General features: G+C 46.5%; 4 protein-coding genes across 5 annotated transcripts in view, besides 1 other annotated feature; 3 read left to right on the top strand and 1 right to left on the bottom strand.

Moving 5' to 3' along the window:
- The first annotated feature begins 591 nt into the window (after positions 1-591).
- On the top strand, positions 592-1,892 carry CG3708 (uncharacterized protein). The gene has a single exon (NM_130515.3). It carries the CDS (start codon positions 706-708, stop codon positions 1,792-1,794), a length of 1,089 nt encoding a protein of 362 aa, NP_569871.2. The 5' UTR covers positions 592-705; the 3' UTR covers positions 1,795-1,892.
- On the bottom strand, positions 1,830-2,551 carry MED22 (Mediator complex subunit 22). Its single transcript, NM_130514.5, has 3 exons — positions 2,363-2,551; positions 2,205-2,306; positions 1,830-2,140 (listed from the first exon to the last, which is right to left on the bottom strand). Exons 1-3 carry the CDS (start codon positions 2,472-2,474, stop codon positions 1,923-1,925), a joined length of 432 nt encoding a protein of 143 aa, NP_569870.1. The 5' UTR covers positions 2,475-2,551; the 3' UTR covers positions 1,830-1,922.
- A 163-nt stretch (positions 2,552-2,714) lies between these two features.
- The window catches only part of CG43867 (uncharacterized protein), a 119,759-nt gene continuing 105,015 nt past the window's right edge, over positions 2,715-17,458 (top strand). The window contains exon 1 of the mRNA NM_001272180.1: positions 2,715-2,833. The gene's annotated coding sequence lies outside the window, so the exon portion shown is untranslated. The remainder of the gene's footprint in view (positions 2,834-17,458) is intronic.
- On the top strand, positions 3,108-7,801 carry Lztr1 (Leucine zipper like transcription regulator 1). 2 transcript variants are annotated; one of them, NM_130513.4, is made up of 6 exons: positions 3,108-3,994; positions 4,057-5,472; positions 5,542-5,717; positions 5,773-5,951; positions 6,072-7,085; positions 7,139-7,801. In NM_130513.4, exons 1-5 carry the CDS (start codon positions 3,243-3,245, stop codon positions 6,474-6,476), a joined length of 2,928 nt encoding a protein of 975 aa, NP_569869.2. In that variant the 5' UTR covers positions 3,108-3,242; the 3' UTR covers positions 6,477-7,085; positions 7,139-7,801. The 2 variants fall into 2 exon arrangements, with proteins under 2 accessions (NP_569869.2, NP_001259114.1); NM_001272185.2 differs by having other exon boundaries at positions 7,139-7,522.
- Positions 9,930-9,995: a mobile genetic element.

Raw genomic sequence — 17,458 nt, 5'->3', positions numbered from 1 at the left:
GGTTTTTCTCCCAATAAATAATGGCGATTCGGGCCATCGGTTTATGGCACCCAAAAGACAACGGGCCCCACTTATCGCTCCGTCGGGCCAATAAAACCCAAGACCAGGCACCAAGACTGGGCCCAAGTGCCCAGGTGTCGCAGATAAGAGGCGAGCGGCGGGGCAGATAGCTTCAATCCAACAAAATAAACCATGCTCGGGATCTGAATGGAGCATTATGCTGCCGTCCGGTTCCGACCTGCCGCAATGTCAGCTTATGGTGGGCCGATAAGTGCCGGGCATGACCCTCCCTTCAGTGTCCAGTCCACAGCCCATATCTGGGCTCATGAGCAGGTAGCTCCGATAACGCAACCGCCGACAGATATTGGCCACCGATTTGCCCGGAATTCGGCAAATCATGCACTGTTTCTGGAATTCGCCTTCATTAATTATGCACGTAACTCTGAAGTGGTATTCCTCGTAGGCGAAATTATTTGTTAGATTACGCAGTTATTGTAATCAAAAATGCGATTGCTTCTGGGCAAATCCAAGGAATCATCAGCCGAATTTTCGTTCCCAGTAGTAGGCCGGTTTCTGTGGAAATCAAGGAACAGCTTTGATCTAGCATAGTAGTTTCCAAGTGCCCAGTCGCAGAGCTGGAATATACTTGTAGATTTATATACATATATGTTGCCAAATTTCGAAGTTATTGCACCGAATTGCACAATGATTGGGATGGCTGACAGCGCGGAGGGGGTTACCCAGGAAGACAGCCACACGGAGTCGAGGGCAGACGGCATCAGCGGGTCCTTGCGCTCCCTGGGCACATATACCCAGGAGTCCACAGAGCCGGCTTTGAGTCCGGCGGACCTTCCCGCCCGCAGCCGGAAGGCCTTTCTGCGGCACATGATCGGCCAGCTGGCGGAGCCCGTGCAGAACCGCATACGGGCACTGCGGCACAATCAGCTGCAACAGGTACGCATTTCGGAGCAGTTCTTCCGGGAAGTCTACGAGCTGGAGCGACGTTTCTACGGCCAGAGCTGCGCGCTCTTCGATGCGAGGCGGGATATTTTGGAGGGTTCGGTGGAGCCACCGATCCAAACGGAGAAGACCTGGCCCGAGGACCCGCAGGATGCTCTGTACCTGGACTTCGGGAACAACGAGGAGCTGCGACAGCTGAGGCAAAAACTGGCTCCGGTTTCGCCGACTACGCTGGGTGTTCCACGCTTTTGGCTGACAGTTTTCCAGAACGTGCCCCTGCTCTCGGAGTTGGTCCAGGATCACGACGAGCCGCTTCTGGAGAGCCTAATGGATGTGCGCCTGGCTTACGACCAGGACAGCTACATGGTCATCTTTCAGTTTCGGCCCAATAGCTTCCTGCACGATTCCTCGCTGCTGCTCACGAAGCGCTACTTTCTGCAGCACTCGGCGGACCCGGAGTATCCCTTTCTGTTCGAAGGGCCCGAAATAGTTCGTTGCGAAGGCTGCCACATCCACTGGCGCGATGGCTCCAATCTCACTCTCCAAACGGTGGAAAGCAGGCGAAGGAACAGAGCACACCGAGTCACCAAGGTCATGCCTCGGGAGTCCTTCTTTCGCTTCTTTGCTCCGCCGCAGGCCTTGGACCTGTCGCTCGCGGATGAAAAGACCAAGCTGATCCTTGGCAACGATTTCGAAGTGGGCTTCCTGCTACGCACCCAAATCGTCCCGAAGGCGGTGCTCTTTTACACGGGCGACCTAGTTGACAGCCTGAGCGCGGCCTCTCCGGACAGTCGCTCCTTGTCCTCGGAGGCGGAACAGGAGCAGGTCTTGTGAGTGCGACGCGACTAGCTGTTTGCTAAACAAAATTTACAAGTGAATGTGGTAATGATTTCTTATTAAATTCTACAGTTCGGCCAAAGCCAGTTCATCACAAATAAGGTGAACCCCTTCCCCTCCTAGCGCTACTTAAAAATGCTGGTGTAGTACTCCTCCTCCAGGTCGTACAAGTCCATGGCCATTTCGTCCCTAAGTTTCATCAGCTTCTTGTCGCACTCGCTCTGTGTGTTCCTGAACAGCTGCGAATTGTTTGTGATGGCCTCGTTGACCGAGTGAAAGTCGTTGAGGATTAGGTACTGTTTTAGGTCGGCCACCAGCTTCATCAGAGACTCGCCGGCACGGACTATAAAGCGGAATGCATGAAGGAAATGGCTCGAATCTGGTTCCCAGGGAGTGGATTTACTCACCCATGTTGGCCGCGCGGACCTGCATTTCCAGGGCATCCTGTTCGCACTGCGTGGTCTTCGAAATCTGGCTGTGGCTCTCACGGCGCGCCAGCTTGAGTATTTCTGGAGGAGAACACGGTATTACAATCTATTGCTCGGAGCAACTGAGCCGCACTTACCTTCAAAATTCTCCAGCATGCTGCGAACGTCGTCCTTGAGGCGCGCATTATAGGACTTCAGAAGCGCCTCCTTCGACTGGGGCAAAATGGTTGTCCTGGATCCGCTGGCCATTGTCCTAATTCTACCTTAACTTAGTTCAACAATTTATTTTAGACAAACCCGCTTCTCGTCGTTTTTTATATGTACAGTGTGACCACGTATTTTCCGACCATAAATACCGTCCTAACTCACCGACGCCAACTTGACGCAAATTCATTTGACACACATTATATACCAAAGACATGCCGCCCGCCAACTGCAAAGCGTCACAAAAAGTTCAGTTTTCTGGTTAAGCGGTTGGTTAAAATCGTAATAATTGTGTTTGTGCTTAAATATCCTACGTTCGATGGCGTCTTTAAATGCAAGCCAACAAAATGAACTACGAAGTCAGCGACGAAATTCTCGTCGGCCGCTAATGCCACCAGAACGTGGTGAGTCTGCACACAATTTTAAAAATTTAAAAAGAATGGGCAAAGAGACACGCCTGCCCCACATTGAACCCATTTCAAGTGGGCGCCACGCGGCAATGCTAAGGAACATTTAGTTTTAAGTTAAATTCCAAGTTCTTTATTGGAAAAGTAAAGTTAACAGTTTCTACCGTTATAATGGTTCGGTTCAGTTAAATCTTCCGTGCGAGAGTGTATGTGTGTGAACTATAGCGAACAGTGTGAAATATACCAAATACCATGGCTATACTGTTGCGTTATCGATAGCCGATAACAGCTACGAGTTAAGCTGCGAATGTATACAATTGCATATAAAATCTGGAATTTGTGAAAACCGGAGCACGATTACCCACAACGAGGACGACGGAGGATCCTTCCGGCGTGTGATGAATTAATGCTAAAGTCGATCAGCGGAGGCGTTGGCGTGGCATCCACGGAACGAGGTGGTGGCGGAGGAGGCTGCGGAGGAGGTGGAGCAGGAGGAAGCGCCTCTGGGAGCAGGAGTACCAGCGGAAGCGGGCGCGCTAGCTGTGGGCTGGGCTCCAGTTCGATTTCCAGTGGATTGAGTGCGGTGTGCGGATTTGTGACCGGAGCTAGTGGCGGAGGTGGATTTGAGCGGGATCGCGACAGGGACAGAGGATTAGCCAACATCAGCGGTGGCAGCACTCCTGCCGGGATCCTTTATTGCCCCGCTTGTATGGCAGCTGCCAATCAGCAGAGTCCCAGCCAGAATTCGAGTCCGCACCACGAGAGTTTCTTCTTGCGCAGCTCCTTCAAGTCGAGCAAACGGAACAAGGCCAGGAAAAGCGCCTCCACCGCCGGCTGCTTAGACGCCCAGCACATACGGGCGAATCTCCGAATGTCCATGTCCAGTTCAATGAGAAGCTCTAGAGGGAATGGCGGTGGTGGAGCGGCCTCCTCCTCGCATCCTCCGGGCAGCAGCTGCAGCAGCGGACCAGGAGGATCGGGATGTAGTATGGCATATGACGCGGCAAGCAATGCCAGCAGTGGAAGTGGCAGTGGAAGCGGAAAGGCCACTTCCCCGGGTAGCTACAGCTGCAATGCCCTGAACGTGGACTTCACCTCCTACACGGCCACGCATCAGTGGACCAGGATGCTCGAATGCGCCGAGTTCGTGGGCGCCAAGTGAGTTGTGAAGCCATATAGATGAAAATATCTATATTCCCTATCCCTTTCTTCCCAATCAGGCGAAGCAAGCACACAGTGGTGGCCTACAAGGATGCGATGTTTGTATTCGGAGGTGACAACGGCAAGAACATGCTAAACGACCTGATTCGCTTCGGCGTTAAGGACAAGTCATGGGGCCGCGCATGTGCAACAGGAACTCCGCCTGCTCCGCGATACCACCACTCGGCGGTGGTGGCCGGCAGCTCTATGTTCATCTTTGGGGGTTACACCGGCGACATTCACTCCAACTCAAACTTGACCAACAAGAACGATCTGTTCGAATACAAGTTCCAGAGCGCCATGTGGGTGGAATGGAAGTTCTCCGGACGCCAGCCGGTTCCTCGATCCGCTCACGGAGCAGCCGTGTATGACAACAAAATGTGGATCTATGCGGGCTACGATGGCAATGCTCGGCTGAACGACATGTGGACGCTAAACCTCACCGGTGAAAATCAGTGGGAGGAGGTGGATCAGCTGGGCGATCGTCCGCCCACGTGCTGCAATTTCCCCGTGGCAGTGGCCAGGGACGCCATGTACGTCTTTTCGGGGCAGAGTGGCTTGCAGATAACGAACTCGCTCTTTGAGTTCCACTTCAAGACGCGAACTTGGCGACGCATTTCCAATGAGCCCGTCTTGCGAGGCGCTACCTCAGCTCCGCCCTCGCGACGATATGGCCACACGATGGTGCATCACGATCGGTTCCTGTATGTCTTCGGGGGATCGGCGGACTCAACGCTGCCCAACGATTTACACTGCTACGATCTAGACTCGCAGGTCTGGTCCGTCATCCAGCCTGAACAGAATTCGGATGTGCCTTCGGGTAGAGTGTTCCATGCCTCGGCAGTCATCTGCGATGCCATGTACATATTTGGCGGAACCGTGGACAATAGTGTGAGAAGGGGCGACACCTATCGCTTCCAGTTCTCGTCGTACCCGAAGTGCACGCTGCGCGATGACTTCGGAAAATTCTTCCAGGACAAACAGTTCTGCGACATTCAGTTTATTGTCGGAGCGGAGGAGATTCGCATACTAGCACACATCGCCTTTGTGGCGGCGCGCTCGAAGTATCTGAGGAACAAGATTTTGGCAGCCCGGGAGGCACGCCAGCAGCAGATGGAGAAGGTCTACGGGGTGGGCCAGGTAGATGCACTGGCTCTGAATGCGGGCGCGGGCGGGGACCGCGGACCCATGTTGGAGGTGCGACTGGCCAACGCCTCCCCCGAGGCCTTTGAAATCATATTGAATTACATTTACACCGATCGAATTGACTTGAAGGACACTTACAGCAAGAACATCATCATTCTGATCACAGATATTTACCAACTTGCCGGTTTGTTTACCATGCCGCGGCTGGCCCACGGCTGTATCCAGTATTTGGACTACAAGATTAACAAGCTTAACGTGCTGGAGGCGCTCTACAATGCGGATAAGAGCAAGTGAGAGCAGATATAGCCTTTGGATCGTATTTAAATGAAACTAATTTATGTAAACACTCCCCAACACAGTATTAAGATCATTAAGGATCACTGCATGCAGTTCATCATCAAGGAGGAGAACTTCACTGACGTGGTCATGTCCAGTGAGTTTAGCGATTTGGACAAGCCTCTGCTGGTCGAGATCATCCGCAAGCGCCTGTATCCCAGCAAGCTGGTGATAGATACCAGCTATGAAGGCAATATAGGTACGGTTCGTCGATAGTTGACAAATTGGTAGCTGAAGGTATAATTTTTGATTAGGAACCACTTTGGAGATCGATCTGTGTGCCTTTTTGGAGTCCACTGGCAAAGATTTCTGCGACATTAGCCTGGTGCTAGAAGATCATGTGATACCAGCCCACAAATCTGTGTTGTCATCGCGCTGCACCTACTTTCAGGGCATGTTCCGATCCTTTATGCCACCGGACAACACAGTCAATGTGAGTTGAACTTTGTAGAAATCGCTGATTGATAAGTAGTTCCCGTGATAATAGTATACACATTTAAATTGTTGAAGCCAGTATTGATCCTGAGTAACATTCAATTCCGCTCTCACCCAGATCCAAATTGGAGAGATTTCTCCCTCGCTTGAGGCGTTCCACTCCCTGCTGCGCTACATCTACTACGGCGAGACGAAGATGCCGCCGCAGGATGCACTTTATCTCTTCCAGGCGCCGTGCTTCTATGGCCTTGCCAACAATCGGCTTCACGCATTCTGCAAATACTCTCTTGAGCACAACATTACGTTCGAGAACGTGCTGCAGACGCTGGAGGCTTCAGACATCACAAAGATCTATGATATTAAGGAGTACGCTCTCAAGCTGATCGTCAAGGACTTTGCGAAGGTCGCAAGGCTGCCGAAAATAGCCGGCTTGTCGCGCGAACTGTTGCTGGAGATCATACGCGCTGTGGCCGATTCGCACGGCGAGTTTCTCACGCGGATCAATATCAATACAGATATCTGAAAACTGGTGCTGCTCCAGCCGGCATTGCAGTTGTTGCTCGCCTGGTTGCAAATCGGACGTAGCACGTAATGCGGCAGTAGCGGTTGGCAGCGCCGAATCACATAATTTATTTATCATTAAACGATTCATCTCCCATCGATCGCCGCACCCATGCATCTGGTCAGCGATTCTCGACAGACCCCGACCCCATTGAGATATTGCATCAGAAAGAGAGAGACGAAGCGATCGCGACTCATGCAGAAAACCTACGGTATGGCTATTGTTCTTAAATGAGGCGAGCGATGGACAAGCCACCAGCAGGCGCGCTTTGAGTGAATTACTGCAGAGTTTGCATCGCGCATGCTGCCTCATATATATAAACCCTCTATATGCACTCAGTATTAACCAAGAATGCACCTCCAATCGGTTCAAATAAGATCGTATTGGGCTTCTCTGTCTCGAAACTATAGGTTTTGTTAAAACACTTGATCTTTAAACCTTATAGTTGCAGTTTACCATTTGGATACCAATTTTCCCACTTAAGCATCTAGAAGTGAACTTTGCAGTCAGGGAGGTACACAGTCTTTGCTCCAAGAGATTTAAGGACCGAATGGACCTTAAATCACGAAGGTGAGTGTGGGAACACTTTGAAAGCCGAAACCTTCACTTATATATTTTTTCAGATTGAACGCACCCTTGCTTTAACCTGATGAATCCTACTCTAGGTCCTTACAAAGTTGTATATGTTGGAAATATACAAATTTGAATACCCTTGCAAAACTAGCTTGCGTAAAACTGCTTTGTAGTCGAAAACCGAATGTCTAAACATTTCATAATACTAACATTTGGAATGCAGACTAACTTATTTTGCAAGGGTCATAGGCTTATAGTCTCCGAAGTCCGAGGGTCTTCCCTTCATGTTATACTAATACCCAAGTACAACTTACTAGTTGATATAGATCTAAATCTACTCGTTTTAATTGGTATTTAACTATATATATATATATATATATATATATGAAACTGAATGTTATAAGCTAAGGAACCATTAAAGCATCTGACACATCATCCACGTGAAAAATCGCCAAATTTGTTTACGATTGTTTGAATTTACTATAGCGTTGTGTTTTTACTGATTTGCCGGAAGTTCTTTCGACTTCGAATATAAATTTTAATTCTTGTTTCCGAAATTGTGATAAATCAGTTTATTTATGATTGCATTGTGACTATGTTTAAGCAATATTTAAGAATCTTTGGTTTCATTTCGAATATTTTCGTTATATTTTTCGTCGTTTGTTTTAGTTGCTGTCTTTGCTATATGACGAGAATTCAGAATAAACATTATTATTATACACATACGCTAGCACTGTTGATCTGTGTTAAATGGCAAATCTTTGTGGGCTTACCAAAAAAACGTGGCTAAATAATGGAATTCAAGACAAACAAACTGAGCCAATTGTTTTGGGCTGCGTTTTTCCCAGCTGGTTTGGCATAGATAAATGTATTTCAATGGAATTAAAACAAAACAAAGGCTGCAGCCGCAAGTTGGAGCTGCCGTACGGGGGTGGCAAGAACCCGGGAAGCCAGCCGAAACTGTAGCCAAGGCCAGGACAATGACAAGGACTTCACTTTGGGGGTTAGTCCTGCTCAGAGCCGCTTATCAAATGCAAATTACAAAATCAAATATGCCAACGGCAGCAGGTTAGAAGGATCTTCTCTTCGAGATGGAAATGCCACTTACAGATACAACTGACAGTAAGCCGAATTGAATTGAATTGCCATGGAGTCTGGGAAAATTATTTTGCCCAGTCCTGCCTCTCAGGTGGAGTTCAGCCTGCTTCGTGTTGCATATTTATGAGGCCATTAGTGCCCGACGTCCGACTACGAGTCCCTCGCATCCATCGCATCCTTGGCGGCTTTTGCAATGGTCAAGGTTTTCTGCAGATTATTGCAGCTCGATGGGGGAATTCGTTGTGAATAATCGATTGGCTTATCCAGTATTAGCATATTTAACATCACTAGGCGTAGTCGATCGCTTTGAATGATTACTTTGAGGTACTTCTAAGCCTAAACAATACTCAATGGGTGCTTAAGATATTAATATACTCGTATATGTTCAGAAAACAAAGTCTTAACCCATCGTTGAACCATCGTTAGCCCCCTCAGTGGCCAGTAACATGAGCTGTCGCTTACAGTTTTCCAAACAGCAGCATACCAATTATCCGGTCGAGAACAGAGGGCTTGCGTCCGGCTGCTGGAACCCGTGCCAAGAGTCCAGCTGAAACATAACCCACCTAAGTTAGACAGCAGGACGAACCCAGAGTTTAGAAATGAGGCGCACGAGCTCGAGCATTCCGTTGCCCGCTGCCAATTTATAAGCTCATATTTAGGACGGCAACACAGATGCGAGTCAATCAGCTACATATTACATAGTCAATACGGATGTGGAGGGTGAGGATGGGCTCGTTTCATGCTTTTTAATATCCGTTTCATGTGGATTTATGCGCATCAAGTTCACGCTGAGCGACGGCACATAAATTTCATGGCAATTGAAGCAGTCAAGACGAAAAAATAAAGTAGTCTTCCGAAGACCATATGATGGACTTTCTGGTACCTATTGCAGACTATATGTGCCAGGTTATTTTTTTCTACTAATCTTCCTCACTTGATCGGATTATTAAGTTTTTAAGGGGTGAAATCGAAAATTCAAAGGATTGCTTTTCCTATAACATTTTTTGGATGGCGTGTGAGTCTAAGACATCCTTTTACGCCTGCAAGTGCTGGGAATGAACCAAGTAAGGAAGGAACGGGCAAAAGAGAAACATGCGTCCTTCGAAAAGGGTTAACTGAAGTGAATGTGGGCCTGCAAAATGGACTGAAATCAGGGTTAGCCCCGAAATGGACTTTTGGAATTTTTCAAAGTTTTCTGCATTGCTGGTCACTGATGCCGACCGCTTTACGCCAGCTTCAATTAATTTATAGCGATAAGGATTTGTATCCCAGTCATGACAACTTTGCCACAGTCCACGCCGCTGGATAGGGAATCCCGTGTCACGCATAAAGTGTCATTTCAGCGGCTCCGATGCCTAATTAAAACCATCAATTTCGAAGTGAACGGGATTCGTGTGAAGGGCTGGAGGATTGGCGAAGGATTGGGCAGAATGCAGCTGCAGCAAAGTTTAATTAAAAAATCTGTATCCCTGGGTTAAACGCCTTTGCCCACTTCCCTCTGCAATTGAAGTTTAATTGCCGCACAGACTCACAAAGGTGAAATGGGACTGAATATGCAAATAAACTGAGTACGCGACTTAATGCTGACTTCATTATCCAGACGAACTGGTTCAATCGTAAATGCTATTTTTTCTATTGCTGCAACATAGTATAAAACAAAGAAGCAGAAGTGTTTCGACTGTCGGATACAAATATCCTTCACTTCAACTCATTTTACTTTACTAGCGGCCCTGGGAAAAATCGAGAGAGAATGCTATAGTCGAGTTCGCCAAATATCAGATACCCGTTGCTTAGCTAGTGGAATTGCGATTATGTTCTCCATCTTGGGCTTTAGTTAAAACATTTCCAAGACAATTAGAAACAAAACCGTTAAGGTTTCAAGACTTGTACATATAGGGTTCATCCAAGTGGTAACAATCTGAAAGTATATGTAGCTTTCGAATCGGCCTGCTTCCATGATCGAGTTCCCCTTTCGAGAACACTGTGTCTTTAAATTGCAACACAGTTGGGCCCCTTTGACGTTAGTAGGCCTGTAACCTTTAACCTCACCCCTTCTGATATAATCGTCGACGCATAAATCTCAAGACCTGCCCGGCGGCTGCAATTTACGGCACGACCGTAAATTTTTATAAATGTCCTTGTAAATAAACTCGCAAATATGCTGATTTAGCATATTTCTGATATATGTGTGTCCGCATAAGCCTGTGTGTGCGGGGGCGTGGTTCACGCCTGCGGTTTATGCCATGTGCTATGTGTGTGGCAGTTTTATTGCGAGGCTTTTTGTTCCCGCTTCTCCTGGGTATCCATGAGGAGTATATGTGGCCAATACCCTTAGTTGGTCTCAATCTTTGAATGGCTTTTGCTTTCTATCAAGCAGGCTGATAATGTTTTTCTAGATGAGAATGCTGCCCTGTTGCTCCTCTCCATATGTTTTCTAGGGTGTTCAACCAGTCGAACTTTGGCTTCTCAAGGGCCCCCTGTTCGTTTGTTTAGTGCTTTATTTTATTCTCCTTTGATTTCGTGCGTTTCCCTCAAGGGAGCTCGGAAAAAGTCAAAAACAGAACCGAACAAAAAAGGGCACAGAGATAAATAAAAAATGAAAATTTTATGTTGCATTAACTTGCGCTGGCATTGTTGTGCCGCATAAAAAGCATATGTGTAATAAAATTTATGCATATAAACAACCGATGGCAGCCCACAAAAACCAGCAACAAGCAGCACCGACAGACAATGAAAAGCGAGTTAAATATTTGATAAAGCAGCCGTGAAGTTCGCCCAATGCCTGTTGTTTTGTATTGCTGTCTAAATTTGTTGAACTGGTTGACTGGCAGACTGGTTGCCCTCCATCCTGCGAATTACGCAGGATTTTGAGCTTTGCGAAGGGACATTTTGCAAGGATGGTCACAATGGAATGGATGGTTATGGAAGGGGTTTGTGGTCATCTCGAACTTCATGACGAGCACTCGAAACTGCGTGTAATGAAACGTGTATTTAAACGGAGCCTCCGCGAATGCGAAGTTCGTGTTTTCCCATGGCGTTTCCCTGCTGTTCCTCGGATATGTGTGCACTTGACATTTTCAATTTGCCGGCAATCAACCAGCAAAATATGGATTACATTGTTAACGCTTTCGGACTACGCAAAGTTTCATAGTTTCTGCACAGAGAGAAACCTTAGGTTTGTGCTGCGTTTTCATATTAGTTTGAGCCAATTCCCAAGGAAGTTACTTATACTCTTATTTATATTGCAGAAAATACAACGAGCTGTTTCTCCATGTGAGCCTGTGATATGAAATCGTTCGCCCTCCTCGCCTCCTTTGGACTCGCCCATTTGTCAAAAGCTGCAGCAGGGTGTTATTAATGGATCCTCGACTGACAGGTACTGCCCCTTCTTCGGGCAACGCCTTTCCTCGGTTCTCTGGCCATGCACAATTGAACAAAATCTCGAAAAAATCAGTGTGCGATTAAAAAACAGTAGCTGGTAGCCAAAGACTTCACATGCGGCGTTGCATATTAAGCGGAACTAGGGAACTGCAGTCCCGAATTGTTTTTCGAAACCTCAAGTTAAAGCTGTGCTTGCCTGTTTTGTGAACATGCGAACGGGGCGTATGCGCAATGTTTACTTATTCATTATTTCTATTCCATTGTTTTCTTTTGGAGACACAGTCCGGCGGGCCGGTGAAACTTTTCGTAGCCACAACATGTGGCAGAGTGGCAGAGTGGCAGGTGGCAGGCATTTCCCAGTCTTCTGGGCATCTGTTTCCCCTCGGCCCCACGTTTTCGGCACACAGATTTCGACGTGGCCGATTTGCAGGATAGCTATTGCAGTAACCTACCCCCTGTTTGTACATCGGTTTTTACGCAAAGGAAACTGCATTTTCATGCAGCCATTGTTGCTGTACCCTTTTTCTGGCTATTGCAGCTTAAAGCGCAAGACGTGCCAGGAGTTCGCTTCACGTTCCCCTTTCCCGACTCAGGCAATATAATTTCCCATTAGCGCTCCTGACACCCACACACGCGCACTGAGAGAAAATGTGAATGTGAATGTTAGTTGGGGATTGGTTAACAGGCTCCCTTGATGGAAGGACACCCTCCGCCCTTTCTCTCTGTGTACGCAGAAGGAAAAACATGAAAACATGCCACTCACCATCCAGCTTGCTGCTGCAACTTTCCCGTTTGGCTTTTTCCGAATGCTTTGTGGGATAAAGTTGGAGCGAACATATGGCCGACTTCGACTTTGACTATTCATATTTTCACAGTCCCCGCATAGCCCCTCCCCCGCCTGCAGGAGTTTGTGTGTGTTTGCATAACAAAACTAACATTTAACAATAACATTTCCAACATTACGATGTCGACGCCAAAACTGAAAGGATAAACATTTCGCAACTCTGTTGGTGTGCTGCGGCGTAGATGTAGTTGGGCGAAAGAACATAGGAAGTGCTGGGCGAATTGCATCCCGGTAAGCATTCCAATTCCATTGATGCGAAGTTTGAGAATACTGCCTTTAATCGAATACAAACATTCGTAGGTGTTCGCAGTTGAGCGTAGTGATTATTTCATTTCGGTTTCGAATGATTTCTGCCATAAAAAGCTGGATAAATCAATTTCATATAGAGTTCTCTTTATAGTTTTCAGACATGTTTTTCTGTTCGCAAGACCCTTGATTATCATATTTCCTTCCGCGCTTCTGAAATTTTCCCTTTCCTGGCCTGCTGTCTGCTGTTCTCGCATTTCCGGCGATCCCGACATTTTCTTCGTTTCCCATTTTCCGGGTTTTGTGCGCATTTCCAAATGCATTTTTATATTTCATTTGCCCTGCGGCTGCGGCTGCCTGTGAATAAAGTTTAGCGCAACATTTTTATGCATTTTGATGTCTGGCTGGCTGCGAAGCCAGGCTGCTCATCGCTTTTGCATGACTGTTTCCATCTGGATACGGTGGCGTATGCGTAATATGCTTTTGATTGGCTTTGAATGGTGTAAAGCATTATTTGGATTGGCATTTCTCGCATCCGTCTGGGGAATATATTTTTGTTTTCTTTCGAGGCACAAACAATCTTCGATGGAAAAATCAAATCAACTGTGAGCTGAGCCCTTTGAGTTGTTCCGTGTTTTCTTAGTGGCTTCGCAGGGCGGTGTGGAAATTATCACCCTGATTGAAATAAAATAGAAATCAAACAGCATAAATAATCATGCAAGGAGAAGGTGCCACTTGTTTACGTTTCTTACGTTGATTAGCAGCTCTTTTAAAATTAAGTACACTTAATCGTCGGTCGGAGGAATAAGTTCAGGAAATAACCCTTGCCCTTTCTTCGCTTCGATTCGCTTCGCTTGGCTTGGCTTTTTGGTCGTTGAATGATGCCCTGCCAAGGCGAATGTAATCAACAAATATTTTCATGGCGAAAGGACGAATGGAAAGCGAGGATGGGGGAAGATAAAACTGAGGAAAAGCGGAAAACTCAGCTGAGGCGGGACAGTCATAAAGTGCGCCGTCGACTGTCCACTTTTCGTATGTTTGGTAATTTTTCTGCTTCACTTGGAAAAGGGCAAAAGTGGGAGGGATGCCATGGTTGGGGTCACCAGCTGCAATAACACCCAGACCAGTTCACTCCCCTCCCCCATCCACGCCTGTGACCATCAACCTTCGGTCATTGTTGTTGTCGCTCGTAATTTATGGAGCAACAAACAACACTGTTGACATTATTGACAAGAGACTCTGTTGCTGCATTTGTGGGGGCGGAGAAGCGCAGGGTGGGCGTGGCACGTGGAGGGGAATGAAGCAATTTGGTTTCCGTTTTCTGTATATGTACATATATATGCGCAGTGAAAAAAAACGCATGAAATTCCGGAGAATAATGCATTTCGTTAAGAACAATTACTTGCTAAAAAGTTGCTCACGCTCAAAATATGAAATTATCATAAAATAATTCTGCTTCTACTTTTACTGCCGAGCTATTGACGTCTGGAAGTTAAGGCTTTGAAGATCCTAGACTTACGAAAATGCGGCAGATATTTGCAAATCCGAATGACACCTGCTACCTAAACCTACCCGCCACAGGCACGATATTTGGCTGGCGAAAGTTTCGATTGGATTGGTTTGCTACACGGCTGGTGAACATAAAATGTTTATGGCCCGTCTTCTAATTAAAAGCACACCAGGCGCCCAAGGACGAAGAGTCCTGGCGGCCTCTTAAAGAACTCGCAACGAAATGGCCTCGCGACATATTGAATTAAATATTCAATCATAGGAACAAAAGCCGTGCGAAAGTTCCTAGGCGCCTGATGAGGAGATGCGGAGCACAGGACCTGCCCCCCTTATCCATACCCCCCTCGTCCCATTCACCACGCAGCAGAAGTGACACTTTATGGCAACGACGTCAGCTGAACTTGATAGACAATTTCGAGTGCGTCATAAACATTTACCGTTCGACGTGAGCCTCCAACTCGAGCAGCTCCTTCAGACCCATGGAATCCCCGGCTCTCTCGAGAGCTCAACATAAATTAACTACTACATGCCGGGCGGCGGAAAGGGGCGTGGCGTCGTCTTGCATCCGACATCGTCTGCAAGCTGATGGAGTGCCCAAATTAAGATGCTGGATAGGCAGTCAAACAGAGTGCCAATCGGCTGGTTGGTCTGCGCAGTACTTCAGAATGTGTCAGGATACAGGATACTCCGTAGTCGTGATAGAACCGGAAATGCAAGCCAGCCAAATCAAGAGGACTTCTGCAGTTGCACGCAGCTTGATGATCTCACAATTAACCCGAAACAAATTCATTGAACAACTTATTCCAGATGTCACAAGTTGATTGACGTGCTTAATTAAAGGCGTAGCTCGAGCAGTTGCCACAAGCCAGATTGTATGCCAGGCTGTATGCTCAAACATGCACTTCATGAAAGGCTTTATATCTACATATGTACATACATATATCATGTCATGGTCAAAAAGCATAAATATTTACTTAAGCCCATTATGTTGCTGATTGATTTGAAATTCATTTTGCAACCATAACGACGTTAGTGTGTAGGGAAAATCCGCCCGGCATGTGCTTAAGCACATGGACGGGGAGATTTGGGGAAAAGGCTTAAAGCTTCATAAACTATAATTTGCAATGCATGTAATTATGTGACGGCCAGAGCTCGCATCAAATATCTCTCTCTCTGTGTGTGTGTGTGTGTGCCGGCTAATAAGATTACAAATTATTTCGGCTAATTGCCACCGACATAACATAACTAATAACAGCAGCAGCTGAATGCGAAACGGAGGGATTTCCTCAGGATTTCCTCAGTATCACGTAGCAAGTTGCATGTGGCTCGGGGCATTTGCATTGCGCCTAATTGTATGCCATAAAATATTAAATTACATGCCATGCAATGCACAACGTGAACGCCTGCCCCTTTCCCCCTTTCCGCCCTTTTGACCGGATTTCCCCCGGCTTTACCAGCTGCTCTGCCCAACCCCTTGAGTAAGACTTAAGCCTTCACCTGCCTGCAGCGCAATTCCCTTTGTGGAGAGCCAGGGAAATAGGATTAGTTCTGGGTTCCTAATGGGGAGCAACGTCTATTTATCAGGGATTTAACTTCGCAGTTGCAGGGGGATAACTTGAGGTCCTGATTCCCACACAGAACGCTTGATCTCTTCCCAGAATGTAATTGGAAATTATCCCAGTTTTTGGTCTCAAAGGACTTACGTTTGTGAAAGCAAAAATGTAGAAAGTTAAAACATAAAACTCTCATTTATATGAGATATAAATATATATATAGAAAATTAATACGAATCAATTAGTGTCCACGAATGCAGCGTGGATAAGTAATGCAAACTATCCAATTATTAAATTCCATTAAATAGTTGAGACAAAAACCTAAAAGCAAGCGTTTTAGGGAATAGTAACTGTGCAAGCCATTATACGCTGACCAAAACCGCAACTGACTAAAAAATTCACCTTCATGGCGCTTAGCCGTCAACCCCTCAGTCCCTTGACCACGCGAAATGGCCATTAGCCAACCGCAATTGAATGGCAGACAAATTTTCCATTCGAACTAAAAACATTCGAGTGCTGCAAAGTGAACGCAGAAAGCTTTATGTATCGAATAGGTGCGTTAAAAAAAATAAATATTAAAAATAAAAAAAAATGTTGCTACTCGCAGCAATTGAAAAAAGTCCCAAAAAAGATTGAGAATTAATCTTTCAAGTCGGAAGATCTTCAGAAGAAGTTGCGAGCCCAAGAAGAGGTACAAATGACCGGAAGTACAGTCACGCCTATATCGATTATCGATAACTGCGCAACTGCTGATATTTCGTAGTCAGCAATGTTCAGCTGCAGTTAAGTTTAGCCCAGGAAGCAGCTAAATTGGCAAATTTATGGTCGAGTGGGAGACTCGCACTCAAGAACATCGCTGCATTTTGTTGCAATTGCGATTTCTGCACACTTACAATGCTAATTCGTGTTAACTTTTCGCGTAATGCGCAAATTTATGGACTCTAGTTGAGATACCAAAAGCGCGGAGTGTACGGTATGCATTCGGAGTGGCAACATGGCAACCCAAATTACTTTGGAATTAGTACCTATGTGTTTCAAGAAATATAAAACCATATATTTGCTTTAATGCTAGTTTAGCAATATATTGGAAATTCAAATTCGCTTTTTCTGCTCCTTTCGACCAATGTGGCCATAACTTACCCGTGTCTGTCTTGTACCAATTGACTAAAACTCCATGGCCTTTTCCACCTGTGTTGTGCGGCAAGTAGTCCTGTGTGCCGCCGAGTGTCCTTGTCCTTTGGCCAAGAGGACAGATTTATGGCCAAAAGCAAACGGCTCAAGAGGTTAATAAAACTTAATAATTCCGTTCGAGTGTTTACTGCAACCGACTTTAAGTTGGGCTTTAGTTTCGAGCCGATCCGAAAATCAAGGAGTCGTAAAGCAGGTGCTCCAAAGGTCGTAAACTTCGAGGCGGAAGCCCCGGGGGCACATCTATCAAAAATGTATTTTTACAACACACAAAAATTAAATTATATAGTCGGTCGCTCAACTTGATGAATAAGTGGCCATAAAAGGGCAGGAGAAATGGAAATGAGGAGGACGCAGGGAGCCTGGAATGGACGTCAGCATAAAAATCAATCTAATTTCATTAAAGTCAGTCAACATAATAAACGGACATCGTTTTTTGCTGCTGCTCCAAGACAATGAGAGGAGCACGGTGGAAAGAGGACACTTGGGACATCGGGCGGAATTTCATTTTCCAGCAAAAAAGAAAACGCGGAGCAACATTGAAGACCTGA

Source organism: Drosophila melanogaster, chromosome X (assembly GCF_000001215.4).
Source record: "Drosophila melanogaster chromosome X".
In the NCBI taxonomy this organism is placed as follows: Eukaryota; Metazoa; Arthropoda; class Insecta; order Diptera; family Drosophilidae; genus Drosophila; species Drosophila melanogaster.
The sequence above is the reverse complement of the archived record's forward strand: the minus strand, read 5'-3'. Positions and strand labels throughout refer to the sequence as shown.